Source organism: Adiantum capillus-veneris, chromosome 15 (genome assembly GCF_014529385.1).
Source record: "Adiantum capillus-veneris isolate H3 chromosome 15, ASM1452938v2, whole genome shotgun sequence".
Taxonomy (NCBI): domain Eukaryota; kingdom Viridiplantae; phylum Streptophyta; class Polypodiopsida; order Polypodiales; family Pteridaceae; genus Adiantum; species Adiantum capillus-veneris.
This window is the reverse complement of record NC_140945.1, coordinates 96,062,219-96,087,487: the sequence shown is the minus strand read 5'-3', so window position 1 is coordinate 96,087,487 and position 25,269 is coordinate 96,062,219. Positions and strand designations below refer to the sequence as shown.

At 45.4% G+C, this 25,269-nt stretch overlaps 1 protein-coding gene across 1 annotated transcript in view; it reads right to left on the bottom strand.

Annotated features, from left to right (window-relative positions):
- Positions 1 to 1,222: 1,222 nt before the first annotated feature.
- Positions 1,223 to 25,269, bottom strand: part of LOC147441112 (serine/threonine-protein kinase PBL34-like) — a 39,934-nt gene continuing 15,887 nt past the window's right edge. The window contains exons 3-6 of the mRNA XM_086482838.1: positions 2,965 to 3,100; positions 2,679 to 2,812; positions 2,469 to 2,592; positions 1,223 to 2,269 (exon numbers count right to left, since the gene is read on the bottom strand). Of these exons, the coding sequence (XP_086338964.1) occupies positions 1,845 to 2,269; positions 2,469 to 2,592; positions 2,679 to 2,812; positions 2,965 to 3,100 (819 nt within the window). The 3' untranslated portion in view covers positions 1,223 to 1,844. The remainder of the gene's footprint in view (positions 2,270 to 2,468; positions 2,593 to 2,678; positions 2,813 to 2,964; positions 3,101 to 25,269) is intronic.

The window sequence follows — 25,269 nt, the reverse complement described above, 5'->3', positions numbered from 1 at the left end:
TGGGTAGCTACTTGTCTTCCTTGTACCCGAGCTTCCTGCATAGGGCTTTCCCATCGCTCTTGGGTGTGGACCCTCCTCTTCTTTGATGCAAGTCACTCGTACATTGATAGCCACCTTGTCGCATCTTCTCTTCCCCAATGGTTGTGTGTATGATGAGCGCCTCATCTATTTGGACTTCCACTTTGACCTCTTTTTTGATATTCTTCTTGACTACTTCGACCCATCCTTCCTTGGTGGCCTCCAATTTGCCGTTGTTGCTTTGGTGATCTCCTCCTTGAGGGTTTCCGTGGCTGCCGCTTTGATTTAAATTCTTGGGGGGTGAGAGATGCGATAGAGGCACGGAGGACTTCAATTTTGCTCCTTCAGCTCTTCCTTTTCTTTCTTCCATATTCCTCCTTCTCTTCTCCTCCCACTTCTCGTTCTCCTTAGTCAATCCTTGGACCTCTTTCTGAAGCTTGTATAATCAGTCCACAATGTAGGACGTCGCCTTATCTTCAGGCTTGGTCGTCGCCTCCTTTGTGGCATTCTTTGATGTCAGTGGTTTTTTTTTTTTTTTTTTTTTTTTGGGGAGGGGGGGGGGGGGGGGGGGGGGGGGGGGGAGGGCAGAGGGTAAGAGGGAGGGTGAGAACAGCGGCTGGCAGCAGGTGCTGGCATGGATGTGGACAGAAGCAGCAGCGGCAGGGCAGCCAGCAGCACGCAGGTGCAGCAGCCACAGCAACGTGCAACAGCAGGCAGCAGAGGGGGCGCGCAGCAGCAGCAGCTTCAGGCAGGAGGGGCACGCAACAGCAGGCAGCAGCAGCAGAAGGGAATTTTAACGTCGTCCAAGAGACCTTAAAGATCCATCCGACGAGGAATTGAACTCAAGACCTGTTATAATGTAATTCCACAAATTCTGTCAAACCTGTTGATGTGAGAGAGAGAGAGAGAGAGAGAGAGAGGGAGAGAGGACTAACACCATATGGGGTCCCAAACCCCCTTCCAGGACCCCCCTCACTTATATATCGTGGTTTATAATTTTGTGGAGCAATCCCAAGAGCTCTCAAAGGTCTAACCTACGAGTCTTGAACTCGGTACCTGTACCTCAAGATGGCATAGGGATAACACAAAATATTTATTTTTTGTTTCCACTTCACACAATGTCAGAAAATATGCAGATTGATGAAATTCGATATCCAAATCAATACAAAAGGCACTCAAACACATTGCACAACTGCTCAAGCTCTCAAGATATCTAACCGCCATTTCACCACTAAACGTCAAATACCTACCATTCACACTATGTCAGGAAATATACACAGTAAGTTTGAAACTTTGATATCCAAGCTAATGCATCACACTCAATAGACATTGTACAATCACTTAAGTTGTCAAGGTATCCAAGGAGTATCTCATCCGACGCCCGCACTCGGCATCGTCTCTCATTGAAATAAATTTGAATGCAATCGTCGCTAGCTGGCAATTGCCTCGCACACAAGCTCTTGAAAATCGATGGCAAACCTCCAAGATTGATTTACAAACTCTGCTCCCCATGCTCTGCTGATGGGGAAGCATGATGACACTGTACAATGTGCTGCTTCCATATATTGCAAATTAAACTAGGTAACTGGACTCCTCTTTAAATATGAGTGTAGTTTGTGTCAAGACCAGCCAAACTCTGATTGGTGGACAGCAAGAAACCATTAATGCAGGAGCCTCTAAAACACCTCTTTAATGTAGTCAGCTGCATTGTCAGCTCCAGTGCTGATTCAACAAATGTCTTCAAAGTAGCAATCCCTCAAAATGGACACAATTTATCTGCAATTGACCTTCCCGACAGCCTGCTAATTTCAACGTTGATGGGAGCCTCAGACATTCCCATTCCCAACTATGTGCTGCTGCCCTTGCACAATACATGGATTTTTAACTTGACTCCTAGCATCCTTTGACGGGGCATACGACGATATAGCAGGACCTGCAATATCTGTAGGACTCTGAAGCAAAGCCAAAACATCCAATACCTGCTGCATTGATGGCCTGCCCCTTGGATCACGTGCAAGACACCGAGCAGCCAAACTAGATACTTTCTGTATGCCTTTTGCTGAATAAATCCCATTGAGATTGGGGTCAACCAACCAAATAACTTTCTTCTTGTCGCCCAAGAAAGGGCGCGCCCACTCAACCAGGTTGTGTTGCCCACTGGGGCGGCTTTTGTCCATGGACCTTCTCCCTGTCAATATCTCTAATAGAACTACTCCAAAGCTGTAAATATCGCTTCGAGATGTTAGATGCCCTGCAGTATGAGTTGTGTCTTAATTCTTTGAAGCTTCTTGGGTTTTATCTATTCCAAATATTTTATTTATCTTCACATTACAAATCTAAAGAAAACAATTATTAATTTTGCAAGTAAATATGGTCTCCTCAATCAACTGTTTAAACTGCAAATTATAGCTTAGTGAAGCATATACACTAATAATATGAGCCATAAACACCTGTCATCACATACTCCGGTGCAGCATAGCCGTAAGTCCCCATAACACGAGTTGACACATGACTTCGGTCACCTTGTGGCCCATCCCTGGCAAGGCCAAAGTCTGACAACTTAGCATTGTAATCCTGCACTTCCCCATTCAAAAAGATGTTAGCTTCCATTGTAGTGCAAGTAAAACAAAGATTGAAAATAAGCGACAAAAGATACGCGCATCATCTAGAAGGATATTAGAAGTTTTGAAATCGCGGAAGATGATAGGAGGATCACGACCATGCAGGAATGCCAACCCCTTGGCTGCACCAAGAGCTATCTTCATTCTTGTTGTCCAAGGCAAAGGTGTCGCTCCTTTTTTTCAAAAATCATTAGAAGTCATATCGTTGCTATAAACAACAAAACACAAGAGACTTGCAGTATTCAAGCACATGCAAACATTTCCACTATTTAAAGGATAAAAAAACACAAGATAAAGGACACTACTACAAATTGTGAAGTCTTACTTCGGAAAAGGTGTTGCTCCAAGCTTCCTTTCTCCATGAATTCATACACAAGCAGCCGATGTTCACCTTCGCTGCAATATCCAATGAGATTCACCAAGTTAGAATGGTGAAGCTCACCCAGATAATCTACTTCAGCCTGCACACGAAAATAGGAAGTCGACATTACACCTCCCTCCCTCTCTCTCTCTCTCTCTCTCTCTCTCTCTCTCTCTCTCTCTCTCAAAAGAAAAGGAGGGCTTTAACCCTTTGTATTATGTAACCAAGTTACATGCTCGTAGGCATTACACTAGCTTGTACGCAGCACAAAATAAAACGGAGCAAGTAAAACCTGCGTTTTCAGCCAGCATACATGGCGTTTTTCAGCAATGCAGGCCAGCGTTTTTGCTAGCAGATACAGCAGTTGGGAGCCATAAGATCATCGATTTCAGCCATAGGAAGCTGAGTGTTTCTAGCAGCAAGCCCGGATTCGAAGCATTCAGTTTTCAGCCATAGTCCCGTCCACACCGTCGACATCGACATAGCAAGCATTATAGACGCATTGCATCAGCCATTGTATCAGGTTGTGCAATCAATAATAGACCATTCTCGCCATCAAGAGTGGGGCCCTTGGAGGAGGGTTTACAACGTCTCTCGTGTCGTATTCTCTTCTCTATCTCTCAGTCTCATGAACCTTTACTGCACGTGTCCATTCACTTTGTTTGTGTCCTTTGCACTCTCTCATTAAAGAACGGAAGGCTCTCCCTTCCCTAAGAACAAGGAACCTTGAGCACAGTTCGGAGCACTCATCTTGAGCAAAGTTCAACATTCACTTCCGCTGCACCTTACAATGGCTGGTTATGCGCCTGGAAACCAGCAGTACATGCCTGGAACAGTGTTTGGGGGTATGCATGGCATGATGCCATACCCCATGTATGGTAAAATTGGCATGCAGCAAGGCTTTCAGAGCAATCAGGGCCAGTTTGGGGTGCCACAGGTCAATTTTGGCATGGCTGGTTTCTCTGGACAGCAGCCAGATATGGCCCCTTTGATCCAGAATCTCAATGACCAAGGGGCACAGATGGTCCTTACTACAGTGCCCATGCTACAAACGCTTACCTATGACAATTTGGGGCCAATAGAAAAGCCAAAACCATACAAAGAAGGTGGTGCAACTGTGAAGTTCAGCACCTTTAGTGGCTTCGAGGATAAAGTAAAGGCTCTCACTTTCCTCCAACAGTTTGATACAGCTTATGCACAAGGGAATTTTACAGAGGCTTCTAAAGTAAGAAAAGCTGCCACTTTTTTAAAGGACAATGCGCTCACATGGTGGATGACATTGCTAATGCAAGGACAGGCACCCGCTACTTGGGTTTACTTCAAGCAAATGTTTGCATCTGCTTGGCTGTCAAATGAATTTGAAGCCGACGTCATGACAGATTGGCACCAACTTACTTCGGCTACATGCAAGAGCTTGCTGGAGTACAATAGGAGGTTTTGTAAAGCGTTCAGTGACCTCCTACAGATTTGTGCCATTGACAGAGCAGATAGAGAAATACTGTTGTGGGTTGCCTAAAGGGCTTCGCGATTACTGTACCAAGAACAGAGTGGCTACCCTCATTCAGCTTATGGAAGTTGCTAACACTGGAAAAATTCAGCAAAGCAACCCTTTATGAAAGCAGCTCTTGAAGCGTCCCAGGGGCCAGTGAAGTTCAATAAAGGCAAGGGTTCAGACTTCTAGAGCGCAGGCAAGGAAGCAGAAAAGGAAGCCTTTTATGTGTAAGAGGCCCGAGGAAAAGAGGTCTTGATGGCTGAAAACAAGTGCTTTATATGCGAGCAGACTAGTCATTTTGCAACCAACTGTGCACAAAAGAAAAGGCCAGCTGACTCAGATGACAAAGAGGACAGGAAAGGAAAGAAGCCTATGCCCTCTGCAGGTTTAGTGCCAGACATGTTGGGCGACATGCCTAGTACAGATGCCAGTGAGTTATGCAGAGCGTGGGGTAAAGTTAGAGACCAGATGGCACTCATTTTCTTTGATCCAGGTGCCAAAGCGAACTTTATCACGCCAGAATTAGCTATGAAGCTAGGCATCAGAGTTGAAGAGATGGGGTACACCGCAAAGACAAGATTGGCATGTCCTGGCTACTCAGTGTAAGGTGCAGCGGAGTGAATGTTTGAACTTTGCTCAAGATGAGTGCTCCGAACTGTGCTCAAGGTTTCTTTTTCTTACGGAAGGGAGAGCCTTCCGTTCCTTTAGTGAGAGAGTGCAATGGACACAAACAAAGTGTATGGACACTGTGAATGGAAGTGCATGAGACTGAGAGATAGAGAAGAGAATACGACACCAGAGACGTTGTAAAACCCTCCTCCAAAGGCCCCACTCTCTATGGCGAGAGCGGTCTACTTATGATTGCACAAATCTCTACAAAGCTTGGACTTGCCGACAATGAGGACGACGACGAGACGGGCTGAAATCTGAAAACGATAAGGGCTGAAATCTGCAAATCTTGTATCTGCTGGATTCTGACTCTATGTCGATGACGACGATGCGACGACGACGCGCTGAAAACGCAGATGCTGAAATCTGCGTTTTCCGGGCTGAAACTGTAAACCTTGCGGAAACTGACCGTGCGGCGAGGAACTGCTGCGGGAAGGTGAGATCTGCAAGGTTCGGGACTTGATCTACGGTGTCCAAGGGCTGAAAACTGAAAACGCTGATGCTACTGTGGATTCCGTCGCGAAGATCTGCAAACACGCTGGCTTGTCTGGCAGATCCAAAAACGCTAGGGCTGATCTTTGTGCTGATGCAAAAACGTTGGGGTTCTGCGGTGGGAAACTACTAACGCTAGGGCTGATTTGTTCCTTGCTGTCGCCTGGTTGATGCAGATGCAAAAACGCTAGCTGATTGTGGTTCTTGTCCAAAAAAAGCTAGCTCTGCTACAATGATGCAAAAACGCTAGGCCTCTTGGGTTCTGCTGAGAAGTTGCCGGTTGAGCGAGTGCTCCTGCTGCCTCTTCTGCCAGAAAGTGCTAACTCTGATTTGTTTATATATTTCATTAGCAAAATTGCCCTACCTAGTTCCCAACAAAAGTCACTTGATAAATAAGTGAAAAATGTCAAAAATAGGGAAAATAGGTCTAATGCACTGGAAAATTCCCCTGATGGATTCTTATGGGAATGCTGATGATGATGATGTGTGCAACCAAAGGATATGCATCTAATCTAAGTGTTTGGACTCACAAAAGTGCCAAATTACCTCCTATTCTAGAACGACTTGACTGAACTGAACCCTGGTCATGCTGTAGCTTGTCCACGGACACATAGGGTTGGATGTGTCACGTGACACTCAGAATGCGTCACTCCCATCATTGGAAAACTGCGTCTGCTTATTCAATCGTTATGTGGACACAGAAGAGTTCTACATCATGCCGCTGGAAGGATGTAATGTCTTGTTGGGGATCCTATGGATGTTCCGAATGCATGGAGTCTTAGATGCCTACAACAAAAAGATCATTGTATAGCCTAGGGGCAAAACTCACATCTTGGATGTAAAGCTAAAAGGAGAATCAATCCCTATTGTATCTGCTTCTGCTATCACTTCTGTAATAAAGAATCATCTTTCTACGTACTTGGTTTTTGCACGTGAAATTTCAGATAGTTGCCAGTCAAATTTATCTATGTTAGATAAAGACAGGTTAGCATTTTTGCAAACGTTTAATGGATGTTTTTCTGATTCATTACCGTCTCAACTACCACCGGAGAGGCCCGAGGATCATGCGATTGATTTGGTGCCAGGTTGTAGCCCACGAAACAGGCCACCGTATAGGGCTAGTGAGGCACAGCAGAAAGAGATTATGAGCTAAGTGGAGTTCATGGGCTGGTCCAACACGCTAGTGCTGCTCGTACAAAACCCTATCAAACTGCTCCTGGAAGCGCCTAGTACTGGCTGAATCTGCTGATGCAAAAACGCTGGTATGGCTGATCCAAAAACGCTAGGGGCTGAATTCTACTATTGGGGGGAATCCACTAACGCTAAGGCTGATCTGCTATCATGAAGGGGTTCTGCTGTGTCTGCTAATGCCGCAGCTGCTCTGCAATGCAAAAACACCAAGGCTTTGTGTTGCTTTTCTGCTAGATCCAAAAACGCTAGGTCTTGCAATCTGCAAAACGCTAGGCCTTCTAATGGGGTTCTGCTGAGAAGTTGCCTGTTGAGCAAGGTGCAAGGTGCTCCTGCTGCCTTTTTTGCCAGAAAGTGCTAACTCTGGTTTGCTTTTCTATTATATTAACAAAATTGCCCTACCTAGTTCCCAACAAAAGTCACTTAATAAATAAGTGGAAAAATGTCAAAAATAGAAAAAATAGGTTTGATGCACTGAAAAATTCCCCTCATGGATTCTGATGGGAATGTTGATGATCATGCTGTCTGCAACCGGAGGATATGCATCTACTCTACGTGTCTGGACATGCACAGTCTGCGAACAGACTCACAAGTGCCAGATCACTTCCTATTCTAGACTGACTTGACTGAACTGAACCCTGGTCATGCTGTAGCTTGTCCACAGACACATAGGGTTAGATGTGTCACGTAACATCTCCTCCTTTTCAAAGTGAGGTACTGGTACCGAACTGTATGGCGTCAAGGGAGATCGTCAATAACATTCGGAATCCTGGAAAGGACTCTTCGCCGGCCCACTCTGATGTGTGGGTCGCGCGATACTTTAACTTCATAAAGGTCTGCAACGCTTGCTTCTTTGGGCCGTGCCGAAAGCGACATAAAGTCTTCTATGGCTCCTTCGATGCTTCGACTTTGTCTAGAGTCATGCTTCTTTCTTCTTCAAGAATCTCCATGGCTGAAAATTCCTGAAACCACTTCCAACACAAAAACATGAACATACCTATTCCATGTAAGGTGACTGGAAAAAATCTCGTCTTCCTAAAAGACTGTGCATGTTCTACAGACGGATTGCCAAACCGTTCACCACACACACACAAACAATGAGATTGAATCTTGTCTTGCTGATCTAAATCAATCAACTGTGGCAATTCGCAACGGAAATGCCCATGCTTGGTGCTCATACTTTCATGTGCTCTTTCTACATCTATGTCGTGCAAAGGAAGAGACATGGAGTGTGACTTCCTTAAATGCAAACATTTCATCTTTTCATTAGAAATCCGCATACATCCGTGCTCATCCATGAGTGAAACGTGCTCAACGTACAATATGTGATGCCTAGGAAAAGTGATCACATAGAGACGCTGACCAAAATAGAGGAAACGATCACGAACGAAACACTTGTATAATGCGTGCTGACTAATCATGCGAACACATAATACTTCCTGTGAGGGTTCTTTGGACCTAGGCTCGAGAGCCAAGATCGGTTCTTCGTGGTTGATCGAATCTTCTTGTGGGGGTTCTGTGGACCTCGGCTCGAGAGCCAAGATCGATTCTTCGTAATCGATCGAATCTGCAACGAGGTGAGCTTCGCTAGAAAAAGCATCAACTAAACCATCATCCTTGTGAACAATCACGTCTTGATCATACAAATCATCATGCTTGTGAGTAATCACATCTTCATCATGCAAATCATTGTCATCCAAATCATCATGCGTATCATTATCATTCAATTCATCATGCTTATCATCATGCAAATCCTTTGTGTCATGCTTTGGAGACGAAGAGACTGAGAGAGTCTCCTTTCCCCGAATCTCTTGCATATGTGCCTGCACTTGAGAAAAGTCACAACATCTCTTTCATGTGTCGGTCGTTCATGGCTTTTCTTGCTTTGTTCTTGCAATCCATTTCTGCTTTTCTTTCTACGCATTCATGATCAAATTCTGCCATTCTTTCTGCTCTTCTTGCTTCGCGTTCTAACTTCCTGTCTATCATCGTCATATCGAAAGCCTCCATAGGAGTTAGTGCAATCCTTTGCGTAGATGGGGAAGGGCGAGGATCGGAAAAACCTCCTAGTGGGGAAAATTCTTCTTCACCACCCTCATGCTCATCACCTCCATGCGAAGTATCCATGCTGCTTCGGGTGATGACCATCCACTGAAGTCTTGGGTTCTTAAGTTCACGAGGAACTTGGGTTCTTGTGGGTCTTGCATTCTTGCGGTTCTTGAGTTCTTGAGGTTCTTGAGGGTCTTGAGATTCTTGAGGTTCTTCTTTTTCTTGCAATCTATGTTAGAGAAGGATCTTCTCTTCACCCGAGTTCTGCTCTTTTCCACGGGCGCACCCCTTCGCGGCCTTGCGCTCACACCAAGGTTGCTTTTTCCCACCTCACGTCGATTGGCCGGCCACTAAGTGCAAGGTCCGCTCTCAATGAGTGAAAAGAGAACAAGGGGAGGCTGGACAAGCCCTTCTTTCTTGGGTTTCCTGTCAGTCTTCAGAAACACGATTAGGAATTGACACACCAAAGAGGACTTGGGTTACGTGCGACCGCAACAAGCAAAAAAAAAATCTTGTGGTTCTTTCCGTGAGTGATAAAAAACACTGCCAAAGCTTTGATACCAATGTTAGGTGCACCGGAAGTGAATGTTGAACTTTGCTCAAGATGAGTGCTTCGAACTGTGCTCAAGGTTCCTTGTTCTTAGGGAAGGGAGAGCCTTCCGTTCTTTAATGAGAGAGTGCAAAGGACACAAACAAAGTGAAAGGACATTGTGCGTGAAGGTTCATGAGACTGAGAGATAGAGAAGAGAATAAATACGACACCAGAGACGTTGTAAACCCTCCTCCAAGGGCCCCACTCTCGATGGCGAGAGTGGTCTACTATTGATTGCACAATCTGATACAATGGCTAATGCAATGCGTCTACAATGCTTGCTATGTCGATGTCGACGGTGTGGACGATGAGGACGGGACTATGGCTGAAAACTGAATGCTTCGAATCCGGGCTTGCTGCTAGAAACACTCTGCTTCCTATGGCTGAAATCGCTGATCTATGGCTGTCCCAACTGCTGTATCTGATAGCAAAAACGCTGGCCTGCATTGCTGAAAAACGCCATGTATGTTGGCTGAAAACGCAGGTTCATGGGCTGGTCCAAAACGCTAGTGCTGCTGATACAAAACGCTACCAAACTGCTCCTGGAAGCACCTAGTGCTGGCTGAGTCTGCTGATGGCAAAACCCTGGTATGGCTGATCTAAAAACGCTAGGGGCTGAATTCTGTTGCTGGGGGGAATCCACTACCGCTAGGGCTGATCTGCTGTCGTGAAGGCGTTCTGCTGTGTTTGCTAATGCTGAAGCTTCTCTGCAATGCTAAAACGCCAAGGCTTTGTGCTACTGTTCTGCCACATCCAAAAACGCTAGGTCTTGCAATCTGCAAAACGCTAGGCCTTCTGATGGGGTTCTGCTAAGAAGTTGCCTGTTGAGCAAGGTGCTTCTGCTGCCTCTTCTGCCAGAAAGTGCTAACTCTGGTTTGCTTTTATATTATCTTAGCAAAATTGCCTTACCTAGTTCCCAATAAAAGTCACTTAATAAATAAGTGAAAATGTCAAAAATAGGGAAAATAGGTTTAATGCACTGGAAAATTCCCCTGATGGATTCTGATGGGAATGCTGATGATCATGCTGTGTGCAACCGGAGGATATGCATCTAGTCTACGTGTTTGGACATGCGCCGTCTGCGAACAAACTCACAAAAGTGCCAGATCACTTCCTATTCTAGACTGACTTGACTGAACTGAACCCTGGTCATGCTGTAGCTTGTCCACGGACACATAGGGTTGGATGTGTCACGTGACAACCATACTTTGGAACACAAATCCACCCCCGAAATACCAAGGATGTACCGTGGGTGGTGGAAAAACCTGATGCATTGCCTGGAGACTGGTTTCTTGTCCATTCAATGCAACATTTTGACCCTGAAAGGTGGCGGGCTGAACTGGCAAAACTTGGAGTAGGGATCCTCGCCACCTGTTCATGGACACGAGGGACCTGTCTAGGAGCCTGACGTGACTCCGCAACATGTGACTGCTCCCTATCCTGCTCAGTCTAATTGTGTCCTGAACACATCCTCTTCAAAGTGCCCAGTCATGAACCCTTGAGCCTGTTCTCGCTGTGCATTCACACGAACAAAAGGCGTAGACAATGGCGGTCGTGAACTCTCGCAAACTTCATGCTGTAAAGGAATAGCCTGTCTACCCTGGGAAGAGGAACCCTCTTCTCTAGCATCGTCTGTCCTGTCAGCCATAGTGTAATTCCAAGTTCCTGTGCTTTGTGTCTTCGCAGCAAACCAACCAAGGCTCACTTCTTGAGGAAAAAGTGATCTTGTCCCGACAACGGAACCATGAAACCGGCTCGTAGGGCGGTAGACGTTAGCTTTCACCCGATTCTTTAACACTTGACTTTACAACACAAAGCAATGACTTAAAAGGAACCTGTAACCAGGGATGGGATTACACTTCAAAACAAAAGCACGGCCAGGAAGCTAGAATGCTTCCAAGCAGACAGCGACACCTGTAGACCCTAAAAGTTGGCGCCCCTTTCGGTGTTTCTTTTTTCTTTAACAGAGGGAATAAAACCTGTGATTTCCTACAAGCTGTCCCGCATAATCCAGGCTGAATTCCATCTGTTCTGGCTCAATGTCGGCAGTATAATTGTACTAGGACGCTTCACAGTCAGTATCCCCACGCATTAGATGACTTCCCCAACGCATACAAACACTTTGCAAAACCTGGCGAGAATCTGCAGCACGCTGAATTCTCTGTTTTCTGCCCCCAAAATGCGCTAGATCACCTCTACAACGGTCCTTGCACGTCCCCGAACCTCCTGGGGGTATTAGGATCCGTTTAGGGCCGAAACCCTAAACCTGCAAAAATACACAGCAGGCTGTAATTCCCTGTTTCGGGCTCCGTTTCGCATGCCCATCGCATCCGTAGCAAGTCCTCGAGCTCCCGCACCTGTAGGGCTACTTGCCCTTTGAATCGGACGAGATTTCGCACGTGAAACCTCTCTGAATCCATATGTACCTGCGGGGGATTAGCAATCCAATACCTGTGCAAGAGGCTCTTGCCTCGGCAATCGCGCATGAACCCACACAAGTGTACATTGGTCAAATGAGAAGCCCACTTGAGGGGCATAACATAACTGCTCGTAGGAGAGAGAGAGAGAGAGAGAGAGAGAGAGAGAGAGCAGTGCGTAGCGTGCACGGCATCACTCCTGGCACCGTTGGTCAAATGAGAAGCCCACTTGAGGGGCATAACATAACTGCTCGTAGGGGAGAGAGAGAGAGAGCAATGTGTAGCGTGCAGGGCATCACTCCTAGCACCGCACTGTACATAAGAGGGAAAGGAAGCACTCCATAGCTCTTGCACCTGTTGCAATCCGCCTGTATGCTGAAAAATGCGCCCCCTTTCTCTTGCAGGCTCGCCCCAGCTCTCCCAAAGTGGCAGAAGTGCTCACAGAGTGACACCTCGCCCAGTTTCCGACTTTGGCCAACTTGGCTAAAAATGTCTCAACTGGTGCGTCAGTTGACTTGGTAGCTAAGCAATAAAATGTTCCTCTTGCCATTCCATAGCTAATGACGCAAACACATTTTCAGGTCCAAAATAACAGTTCCCTAAATTTTAGGAGATGCTTCCATGGCACTCACACTGGTCATCTAACCATCAATCACCACTGGATCCACATCGAAAAATGCAATGTCGGCCAGCTATCAGGTGATTTACACTTGTAGCCCCACCGTGGCTAACCTTAGTCCATTTGCCCAACTTCAGTGATCACAAGCCGTCCGGCCTAGACTCTTACTGTCCGCCTCACACCATGCAACTCGGGCATTGTGTCACAAAGTGATGACGTGGCGGACAGCAAAAACCCTAATTTCTGTCAGAAACCCTAAAATTCCTGCAAACCCTAATTTCTGCCAGAAACCGTAATTTCCGGAAATCGCGGAGGTTGAAATTTAAATTTAAAAAAAAAAAAGGAAAATGATGAGCGACGCAAATTTCGCTTTTTCTCTACTTAAATGAGAAAGAGAGAGAGAATGCTTTTGCTTTCATGTTTTGACTCTCTGTGAGAGAGAGAGAGCAATTGCTTTTGATTTGAAGCTTTTGGGGCTCTGCTTTTGGGCATCCCTTGTAACCTTTAAATTAGTGGTGAGGGCCTCACTTCTCAGGGCATCTGAATGCAAAGTATGAGAGTGAAACCCTAACCGCTCTCTTGTACTTTGATGATTGATTAATACAAAAAGAAATACCGAAAGGGGCGCCAGTCTTTGGGGCCAATATCTCTAGGCACGGAACTCCGCCGGGCCAGTGCAAATCTATTGTGATCTGTGAATTGTTTTGAAGTGGTTATTTGGTGTTGTCGCGGTTGATTCTTGACTTGGAGTGTCCAAGTCTGTTACAGTGGTATCAGAGCACAGCCGATTTCTCTTTTACGGGAAATCCGATCCCCGATTTTTTTTCCGCGGCACGTATGGCTTCAGGCAATGATCAATCGACTCCCTCTGCATCTGGAGATGCGGGCTGGGATCACAACGAAGATTCAGACAGAGAGTATGGCCCGCCTCGGCCTACTCAGGCGGAGCAAAGAGAGATGGAGCGTCGTCAATTGATTGGCGATGCAACAAAGATGATGCTCAATTTTGCCAAGGACCCGAAGATGGCAAAATATATGAACCGGACCTCTTTGGAAGAAGTACAGACGGAGTGGCAGAGAACCACAACACCACTCCCGAAACCCGCTCTCAAGAAACCTTCTGCCTCCAAGAAATATACGGAGAAGGAGCTGGAGAACGTGGTTGATGCACGGATTGCTCAGCTTTTTAACACGCAAAAGAAAGCCAAAAAGCACGGCAAAAAGCAGAAGAAAGGCACTGACTTCCCGGGATATTTGGGTCGTCGGTTGACATTTGACAAGGCAAAGAAACGGAAGAAGCGTGTTCAATTTGAAGGAGTACCCAGTTCTTCTTCTTCTTCTTATGACAGTTCTTCTAGCTCCTCGGATTAGAGCGAAGAAGACAGAAAAAGCAAAAAGCGAAGCAAGACACAAAGCTTCGAAAAGGGCAAGAAAGAAGGCAAAGAAGGCTACATCTCGCCCAGAGACTGACAGTTCTACTGAGGACTCGCCTACAGACAGCTCAGATTCCGATGACGGAAAGTTTTATGCGAACAAGAAGAATTTTTACAAAGCCAACCAGTATGACTTTCTCGAAGATAAAAGCAAGAAAGTCCGAGAGTTTAAGGAAGGTGGCCACTCGATCAAGTTTGATACTTTTTCAGGATACTCGGATGCTTCGAAGGCTGTCTTTTTTCAGCAGTTTGACATCGCTTTCGCGGGAGGACGCTATTCAGAGCACTCCAAGATTCAGAGAGCTGCCTCTTACTTTAAGAGGAATGCTCGTACTTGGTGGTCCACGCTTCTTTTAAACAAGACTGCGCCAGTTAAATGGCTGAAATTTAAGAAGCTTTTTATTTCTTCTTGGTTGACGCAAGAATATGAACGAGATGTACGAGCCGCTTGGAACCATCTTCGGATGACCAAGAAAGATACAATCAATGCTTATTGTGAAAGATTCTGGAACTCTTTTCTACCCACCTCTTCATTCAAGAAGATCTCGTTCAGAGAACAGATTGAGCGGTTTACCTTGGGTCTACCTACAGAGATCCGAAATCACTGCTTGGAACAGAAGTCAGCTTCTGTTCAGGAGTTGATGAGTCATGCAAAGCAGGGCTTTGCCATTCACTCTGGCAGTCTGACCTACCCCACAGATGAGGCCATGACACAACGAGCCGAACAGACTTCTGGGAATGAAAGTAGAATGAAAAAGAGCAACCCAGAGAAAAAAAAGGATGCACAACCCAAGCTTACTCCTGAGGAGAAAGCTCGCTTCATCAGAGAGGGGAAGTGCTTTGGATACGGGGAACATGGACATATCTCCGCGAAGTGCCCTAAAAAGGCACAAAAACAACAGAATGATAAGAACGAGGACAAGTCTGAGAGTTCGAGAGCAGCTGAGGAATGTGGCAGAAAAGGCAGATAGAAAAGCAGAACTGGTACCACATGGCGTGGGACCTGCACCGAATCTAATAAATGAAAGTACAAACTTTGCCGCTTTCGGGGCAAAGTGAAGGATCAAGAAGCTCTTTTGAAGGAGCCAAGACCAACTTCTTTTCACTTGGAATTGGCAGCTCGATTTGGAACTACGCCCGACAGACTGACGCCACAGGCGGAGGTAGTTAGACTGGCACCCGGATGGGATGTTGCCATTACACCGAGCATTGGCAAACTTCGTTTGCAATGACAGGGGTGTTCAGGGCACGCGAGTGACGTTCTACTCAGGATCCCTTGGTACCACAAGAACTACGCCGTGGTTGACTACCGGGCCGAGAAAGCGACTTTGATAAATGAAGGGCTTAGAGATTGTACTGGATGAACTTCAGTTTTCTTACTCATTCTTTTGGGAGAACTGAACGCTGGATAAAGGTTGAATATCTTTTGACCTGATTGAAAGAACGCCAAGATTTTTTTTTTCTCCACACTCATGCCGATTGCTTTTCAGAGGGCCTGAAGATCAAACCATTGATCTGATACCTGGAAGCACACCACCGAATCGGCCACCTTATCGTGTGAGCCGAGTACAGAATGAAAAGATTATGAACCCAGTGAAAGACCTCTTGGAAAAGGGTCTTGTCCAGCCTAGTACTTCACCGTATTGCTCTCCAGTGTTGTTGGTTTTGAAGAAAGACGGATCTTGGAGAATGTGCATCGATTATAGCACTCTCAACGAAATCACCATCAAGAACAGATTTCCGATTCCTAGGATCAATGATATACTCGACAGGTTACAGGGATCCTCGTGCTTTAGCACGATTGACTTGAAGAGTGGATATCATCAGATCAGGATAGCGCCAGGAGATGTCTACAAGAGAGCTTTTCGGACGACTTTTGGGTTATTTGAGTTTTTGGTGATGCCTTTTGGCTTAACCAATGCTCTTGCGACATTTAACCGGATGATGGACAAGATATTTCGAGAGTACAGGCTATTTGTTGGCACTTTCTTTGACGACATCATTGTTTCCTCCAAGAATGAGGCAGAACACAGAGATCATCTGCTTCAAGTCTTTCAGACATTACGAGATCACACGCTAGTGATTAATGCAAAGAAAAGTGAATTTTTTCCTACCAAAGATGCACTTTTTGGGACACATTGTGTCAGCAGCAGGAGTGCAAATGGACCCGGCCAAGATAGAGACTATCCGTGATTGGCCCGATTTGAGGAATGTCCATGAAGTTAGAAGCTTCTTGGGACTGTGTTCGTACTACAGGCGGTTTATACGAAAGTTTGCAGAGGTTGCTTCCCCTTTGCATACCTTGACACAGAAAGGAGTACCTTTTTTCGTGGGGACCCACAGAGGTGACTGCCTTTCGGACATTGAAAGAGAAATTGACTACGGGACCTATTTTGACTTTGCCGGACTTGCAGAAGTCATTTGAAGTATATTGTGATGCTTGTGGTCGTAGTCTGGGTGCGGTCTTGATGCAAGAAGGCCATGTCATAGCTTACGAGAGCCGTTTTTTCTCTAGGCCGGAGATGACAGCACAGATCTATGGGAAAGAGCTTTTGGCGGTTATCCACGCTCTTACTCAGTGGCGGCATTACCTACTCGGAGCGGATTTTACTGTCTTTACAGACCATCAGAGTTTGCGCTCCTTCTTGTCACAGAAGCAGCTTTCGGAAAAGCAGATGCGGTGGGTGAACATCTTGTCACAGTTCCACTTCCAGATTGTGCATGTGCAGGGACAGAAGAATGTGGTGGCAGATGCTTTGTCTCGAAAACCGTTGGTTCTGGCTATTTCCGCGATACATCATAGGAGCTTCAAAGATATGGTCGATCAGTATGCCACAGATACATATTTTGCAGATATTTTCACACGGCTACGGGATGGGGAGACAGTAGCTGGATACTCCCTTCGGGAAGGCTACTTGATCAAAAAGACTATGTTGTGCATTACATAGCCGTTGAGGGAAAAGGTTATGACTGATTGCCACTGTCCACCTTTTACGGGTCACCGCGGTATTGCTACCACCATGAAAGGGGTAGAGAGATATTTCTTTTGGCGGAGACTCAAGAAGGATGTGGAAGAGTTTGTGCGCAGTTGCCTGGTATGCCAGAAGGTCAAGTTTGACAGGCATAAGGCACAGGGATTGTTACAGCCTTTACCCATACCAACCCGCCCCCGGGAAAATATTGAAATGGAATTCCTGATAATGATACCGATTTGTTCTTGACTTCTTGTGAGTGCAGGAACTGATGCCGAAATGACTGCAGCATTTTGGTCTGATTGATCTCGAATAGACATGGTTGCAATAGGGGTTAGTCAATCGGACATCAATGAGGTCCCGATTGGACCTAGATGTGATTGCTAGCTACATTGCCGATAAATCATGGTCTAAGATCCGAATGAATGTTGAATGTCATGTGATGTCGTGTGATGTGACTGTCGATTTTGTACATGTGCTAGATGTGTGTTCCTAGTACGTAGGTACTAACAGTCAGTGTCTGCTAAGACGGTTTATGGCTTTTGTTGGTTTTGCAGGCGTAATCGCGGTCGATTACAATGCTTTCAAGCGGGGGGTATGTCACAAAGTGATGACGTGGCGGACAATAGAAACCCTAATTTCTGCTAGAAACCCTAAAATTCCTACAAACCCTAATTTCTGCCAGAAACCCTAATTTCCGGAAATCGCGGAGGCTGGATTTTTTTTTATATTTTTTTTTATGTTTTTTGGAAAATGATGAGCGATGCAAATTTCGCTTTTTCTCTACTTAAATGAGAAAGAGAGAGAGAATGCTTTTGCTTTCATGTTTTGACTCTCTGTGAGAGAGAGAGAGAGAGAGAGAGAGAGAGAGAGAGAGAGAGAGAGCAATTGCTTTTGATTTGAAGCTTTTGGGGCTCTGCTTTTGGGCATCCCTTGTAACCTTTAAATTAGTGGTGTGGGCCTCACTTCTCAGGGCATCTGGACGCAGAGTCTGAGAGTGAAACCCTAACCGCTCTCTTGTACTTTGATGATTGATTAATACAAAAAGAAATACCGAAAGGGGCGCCAGTCTTTGGGGCCAATATCTCTAGGCACGGAACTCCGCCGGGCCAGTGCAAATCTATTGTGATCTGTGAATTGTTTTGAAGTCGTTATTTGGTGCTGTCGCGGTTGATTCTTGACTTGGAGTGTCCAAGTCTGTTACACATTGGCATTTCCAGAGGGGTGCTTTAAAACAAGTCAACTAAAATTCCCCCAAAAAGAAATCAACAAGTAAAGTTGCCAGAGACTCGTGACACAAAGGCTGCCCCGTGTGGCGCCACCTCCCCTCCACTGCCCCTACGTTTTGAAACGCGCTGCGACAAGGTGGCCTCCTTTACATTTAGCCCAACGTTTTGAAACGCTACGGGCTATGTGCAGTTGAGGTTATTCTCAAGGTGCAGAGAGGGAGAGGTTAGACATTGCCTCAGTTGCTTCCGCGAGGGAGTAAAGTTGCGACTTGGGAGACGAAGAGGAGGCCTTGAAGGTGTTTTGGCCTCCCTTAGTAGGAGAGGATTTCGAAGTGGCGAAACAGCTTGGGATTAGTGCATAGGAATGGATCGGTATCGGCTTGGAATTTGGAGCGGCGAGGAGATTTTTTGTGGCCTATTGGAGTGCGAGAAGGTACGAAATACCAAGTCTTGCAACTTCAACAAGGCACCCCCTTGCTCAAGCACGCCCGACAACATCGACCAAAGACAACCAAAAGCTATGGATAACGGATCGTCAACCATCCTTTTAGCGGCCAACGTAAATAACGGAAATCCATACAGCTTGCCAAGTCATCAGCCAGTGCAAAACGCGGAAATCCGTACAACCTGCCACATCATCATGTCAACGTAAATTTCGAAAATCTGCCACGTCATCAGTTTTTGTGTGTGTGCAGGTCCTGCTTTATTTTAATCCCTTTATGTCCCCATAAGTTGGAAGGACTTCTTCTGTTACTTGTTCTTCTTAGGGTTTAGGACCCTCGGCCACATCTCTAAGTTGGCTCCATTCTTTAGGCTTTGACTGTCACCAGCCAGTGGCAATTCCATTTTTGTTTATTTTCTCTTTCTTTGGGGAATTTCGTTTGTTTTACCTTTTGGAAACACCCCTCTGGAAATCTAACTGCCCTGCATTGCATAGCCAGTGTGGAACTGTTCAGAGAGAGTCCACGCATGAGGGCTAAAGAGCACTAAGGTTGGACAAGGACTATGGTTAGCCAAAGTGGGGTCATTGGCCAGCCAAAGCGGAATCCTTTACTACATAGGCTACATTTCAGTTATGGGTGTGGCTGCAGTGTACAAAGAGGATCAGATGACCTAGAAGAATGTAATGGCAGAAACTCCTAAATTTTAAGGACTGCTATTTTTGGACGGCAAAATGTCTTCGCGTCATTACATACAGTTTGACATGGGGATCATTTTGTTACTCTGGGGCCAAGTCAACAGAGGCTGCAAGTGAGATATTTTTAGATCCGAGGGTCTAAAGCGGAAAAATGCACAAATGAGTGACACTTGGCACTCTGAGGCCAGTTTACTACTTAAAGAGAAGGCAAAAACGTGATTTCCAGCTGTGAGCTCGTTTTTTAGTGCTGTCACAGGTGGGAGAGCTTCAATGGAGTGTTGGCTTACCCTCTATGTACAGTGAGGTGCAGGATGTCATGACCTGCACACCTCTCACTGCTCTCTCTCCCCTATTCTTTATGGTTATGCCCCTCTAGTGGGCTTTTCATTTGACCAATGTACAGTTATGTGGGTTCATGCGCGATTGTCGAGGCAAGAGTCTCTTGCACAGGTACTGGATTAGGTAGCGGCTAATCCCCCGCACGTACAGGTGAATTCGGAGAGGTTTCACGTGCGAAATCCCGTCCGATTCAAAGGGCAAGTAGCCCTACAGGTGTGGGAGCTCGAGGACTTGCTACGGATGCGACCGGCACGCGAAACGGAGCCCGAAACAGTGAATTACAGCCTGCTGTGTATTTTTGCAGGTTTAGGGTTTCGGTCCTAAATGGACCCTAATACCCCCAGGAAGTTCGGGGACGCAAGGGGACCGCTGTACAGGTGATCTGACGCATTTTCGGGGCAGAAAACAGAGAATTCAGCCTGCTGCAGATTCTCGCCAGGTTTTGCAAAGTGTCCGTATGCGTCGGGAAAGTCATCTAATGCGTGGGGATACTGACTGTGAAGGATCCTAGTACAGTTATGCTGCCGAAATCAGGCCAAAACAGTTGAAATTCAGCCAAGGTTGTGCGGGGCAGCTTGTCCCTTTGTTAAAGAATAAAGAAATACCGAAAGGGGCGCCTAATTTAGGGGCAAGTCTGGTGTCGGTCTTCTCAGAAAGCATCTATATCCCATTTCCCTCTCTTGTGTCATTATAGCACAGGTAGAATAGACGACTAATAACGGGTGAAAGCTAAATCAAGGTTTGAAGTAAAGTCTACCGCCCTTTTTTGGAAGTTAATAGGCCGATTACATGGTTCCATCGACGGGATTAAATCACTTTTTCCTCAAAAAGTGAGCCTTGGTCAGTTTGGGTTAAAGACACAGAGAGAGTTTGGGATGACCTTGAAAACACAGAGAATTTGAGAGTAGATCGAGTGGATTTACAGGTGAGAAATATACCTAGATGAATCTAGGATAAGCCCAAATTCACCCTTGAAGGAAAGTGCAAGGTATAGACCCATGGTAGTCACCCACAAGACAATATAACCATCAGCTCCATCATGCATAGTATTGACTAAATACCACGACATCCCCACTAACGTCGTTAGTGCCCAATAGTGGGTGTAGAACTACGTACTAACATATGCTTCCCAACACGACACACACCACACGCACACACACATGAGCATACATCAACACAAAGTTCAGCGTACTGAGTTTCTGTCATGACTCCGGAGATCAAGGGCAGACTCAGCCATAATGAAGCCTAGCACTAAAAGAAGCATTAAATCGAAAAAATTAGCACAAAAATGAGGTAGTTGATAGGGCATACGCACCACAAAAGATAGAAAGAATTAGCACAATATCAACTGGTCGTAACTCGGATTTACAGGTGAGAAAGGCTACGAGAGTCTTTCTTTGGATACAGGTGAGAAAGGCTACGAGTCTTTCTTTGGATTTACAGGTGAGAAAGGCTACAAGAGTCTTTCTTTGGATACAGGTGAGAAAGGCTACGAGTCTTTCTTTGGATACAGGATGGATGGCAACAAGGAAGAGGGTTCCTCTTCAGAGGATAGACAGCCTATTCCAACTGCACATGAAATTGGCGAGAGTTCAGGCCAAGCAGAGAAAGCTTTGCAGGTTGTTACTGTTGTGACCATGTTCAAGCAATTGATGGAGAATCCAAGATTTATGGAGTTCATACAATCTTCATCAATAGCACATCAACTTCAAGGCAGTTTTGGCATGCCAGGAACAGTGTTTAGGGGTATGCAAGGCATGGTGCCCAACCCCCATGTATGCAAACATTGGTTTGCACCCAGGATTTCAGGGCACACAAGGTCAGTTTGGGGTGTCACAAGGCAACTTGGGTATGGCTGGTTTTTCAATCCCATCAGTGAATATGACACCTGGACATCAACATGTTACTGGCCAAGGAGTACAGATGGCTCCCACAGGTGTACCCATTATGCAAACTGTCTCTTTTGACAATTTGGAGTCAATGGATAAGCTAAAGCCATACAAAGAAGATGATCAGTGAGTCCATTGACACATTTAATGGCTTTGATGAGAGGACAAAGGTTTTCTCTTTCCTCGAACAGTTTGACAACGCATTTGTTGGAAGGAGCATTTAAAGTCAGGAAAGCTGCCACTTTTCTGGAAAAAAATGCAAGTCAGTGGTGGAATGCACTGTTGTTACAAGGACAGATTCCTTCCACTTGAAATGATTTCATACAGGTAGGCATAAATGACGCCTTTAAGTTAACCAACTCCCACCAGCTGTATGCAATGCTCATGTTGAGCCTTAACAAGACTCTTGGTGGGAACATCTGCAGGTTTATCCTGTGTGTGAATCTTAGTCAAGGTGACTAGACCATCCTCCAATACCTGTCGTATGAAGTGGTATCGCACATCAATGTGCTTTGTCCGTGCATGAAACATGGCATTCTTGGCCAAATATACAGCACTTTGGCTATCACATCCCAAGACAGGAGTACTAGCAGGCATACCAAGCTCTTTGACAAGTCTGCCCAACCATATGGTCTCTTTAGAAGCCTCGGTGGCTGAAATATATTCAACCTCAGTAGTACTCAATGCCACAATTTTCTACAGTCGTGAACACCAAGAGACAGCACCACCAGCAATAGCAAACACATAGCCACTAGTGGACTTCCTGGTATCCAAGTCACCTGCCATATCTGCATCACAATAGCCCTACAACTTCAGGTCACTTTTGCCATAGCATATACACCTAGATTGTGTACCTGACAAGTATCTCAGAATGCATTTCACAGCTTCCCAATGTGCTTTGCCGGGATTGGACATGTATCTACTAACAACTCCCACCGCATGGGCAATGTCAGGACGAGTGGCAACCATAGCATACATAAGAGAACCACAAGCTGATGCATAAGGGATTCCCTTCATAGCATTCACTGCCACATCATCCTTTGGGCAATCGGCTTTGCTAAGTTTTGTGTGTGGAGGTAAAGGTATTTCAAGTGACTTAGCTTCAGCCACATTAAACCTGTCAAGTACTTTCCACATTAAACCTGTCAAGTACTTTAGCAATGTACTTTTCTTGAGATAAGAAGAGCAATTTCAGCTTTCTATCTCTCTTGATTCTCATGCCCAAGATGTGCTCAGCATCACCTAAATCCTTCATTGCAAAAGTTGAATTTAGCTGACGTTTAAGAGCATCAATGGTAGACTTATGCTTCCCAACAATCAACATATCATCTACATATAGCACAAGGATTATAGGACTTCCATTCTTTGTATACAAACAATGGTCTGAATGGCTTGCGTTTAAAGCCTTGAGACAGCATAAAAGTATCAAACTTTTTGTACCACTGACGTGATGACTGCCTCAAACCATACAATGCCCTTCTTAGTTTGCATACAAGTTCCTTTCTATCAGGAACTACAAAACCCTCAGGTTGCTTCATGTAGATATCTTCATCAATGTCACCATGAAGAAAAGCGGTTTTTACATCCATTTGATTCAATTCTAAGTCAAGCACTACAAAGAGAGCAAAAAGGACACGCAATGTCGTAAGCTTTACAACAGGAGAAAAGATCTCTTGAAAGTCAATCCCCTCTTTCTGTGCATACCCTTTGGCAACTAACCTTGCTTTATACTTGGGCTTTCCATCAACACATTTGACCTTGTAAACCCATTTGTTAGGAAGAGCCTTTCTTCCTTTAGGCAATGGCACAAGATCCCAAGTATTGTTTGCATGCAAAGATTTGATTTCCTCTTGCATCGCAAGCTCCCACTTACTGCTTAACTCACATGATTTTGCCTCTTTATATGTAAGAGGCTCTCCCTCATCTGTCAACATAACATGATGCAAAGAGGGGTCAAAGCGTTGTATCAACCTTCTGACACGAGTAGACCTGCGTACCCAATGATCTACATTCTCAAGCACAGGTTCTACATCAAGAGGCAACTCATTTTCAGCATACTCATGCTGCTGAAAATCATTTTCAGCCATGACAGGTGGCTGTCCATCCTCATTTGGAGCATCTAAATCATGTCCTACCTCTCTGGCTCAAGGTTAACCGGCTGATTATCAATTTCAGCTTGCGGTAATGCATCTTGAGGCTCTTTTTCAACATCAATAGAGGCTGAAATTTGATCGATTTCTTGTCAATTTCAGAAGATGTAGCATTTTTCAGCAATTTAGCCTCATTGAACACTACATCTCGGCTGCGTACTACCCTCTTAAACTGAGGCAACCTTATCTTGTAGCCCATTTCACCCTCTTCCCCATAACCTAGGAAGAGTCCTTGGATGGACTTGGCATTACGAACATGGACAAAAGCCTCGCAGCCAAACACTCGCAAAGGATCATAAGAGGTAGGTTTGCCAGACCAAACCTCCTCTGGAATGTCATTTTTTAGCGTACTGTTAGGAGAGCGATTGCATACATGAACTGCAAGTTTCAAAGCCTCTCCCCAAAACCCACGAGGGAGATTAGCCGTGGACAACATGCAACGCACTCTCTCACATAAAGTACGGTTATACCTCTCAGCCACACCATTAGAAGATGGATTATAAGGGGCTGTCAACTCTCTTTTAATCCCATATTCTTCGCAATAACGCTGAAATTCAGCAGACGTGTACTTCCCCCCATTGTCAAATCTCAGACATTTAAGCTTACTACCCTTTTGCGTGGTCACAAAAGCATGAACCCTCTTAAATGCATTAAATGTCTCACTCTTATTCTTTAACAAATATGTCCAGCCTTTCCTAGTGCAATCATCAATGAATGTAACAAAGTATGATGCACCACCAAAAGACTTAACAAGCATTGAACATACATCGGAGTGAATTAAATCAAGAGCAATAGCTTTGCGCGAGACACCAGAATAATAAGAAAACTTCTTTTGTTTACCATACAAACAGTCATTACAAAAATCTAACTTGGTGCCCTTTACATCAACCCTCTTCAAAGAGGAGAGCACATCAAGTCCCTTCTGGCTCATATGGCCAAGTCTTTTGTGCCACAACTCCAAATGAGAAGCAACTTCGGCCACTGCAAGAAACTTGCCAGGCAAAGCTTTGCCATGTAAATAGCACAATGTACCACTCTTGCATCCCTTGACAATGAGCATTGATCCCTTAAGCAACTTCCATGAACCCCAGCAAAAATGGTTGTATAACCCTGTGCATCCATCTGGCCAACACACAATAGACTCTTCTTGATGCCTGGTACATACCTTACATCTTTAAGCATAAACTCTTGGCCATTGTTTAATGCCAAGCGCACAGTGCTCATTCCTTCAATGTCACAAGCATGGTTATCCCCAAGGTAAACCTTGCCATACTTGCATGCATGATAAGAAGCAAAACACTCCACAGATGGAGTCACATGAAATGAGGCACCCGAGTCTACTATCCAAGACTGTGTAAGGCCATCATTTGCACTTAGCAATGCATCAATGACATCTCTACGTGAGATAAGCATGTCTTCTGCATTTGCTACAACAAAATCTGAGGGGCATGAAGCTGCAACCAAGATCTCCTCACTGTCGGATAACTCTGTGATAACCACACTAGAGGATACATTGACAGTCTCCGAATCCTTGGAGGAGATACCTGCTGATTTTTCCCCTTTCTTATCCTCTGTCTTCTTCTTCTCCTATGATTCCTTCT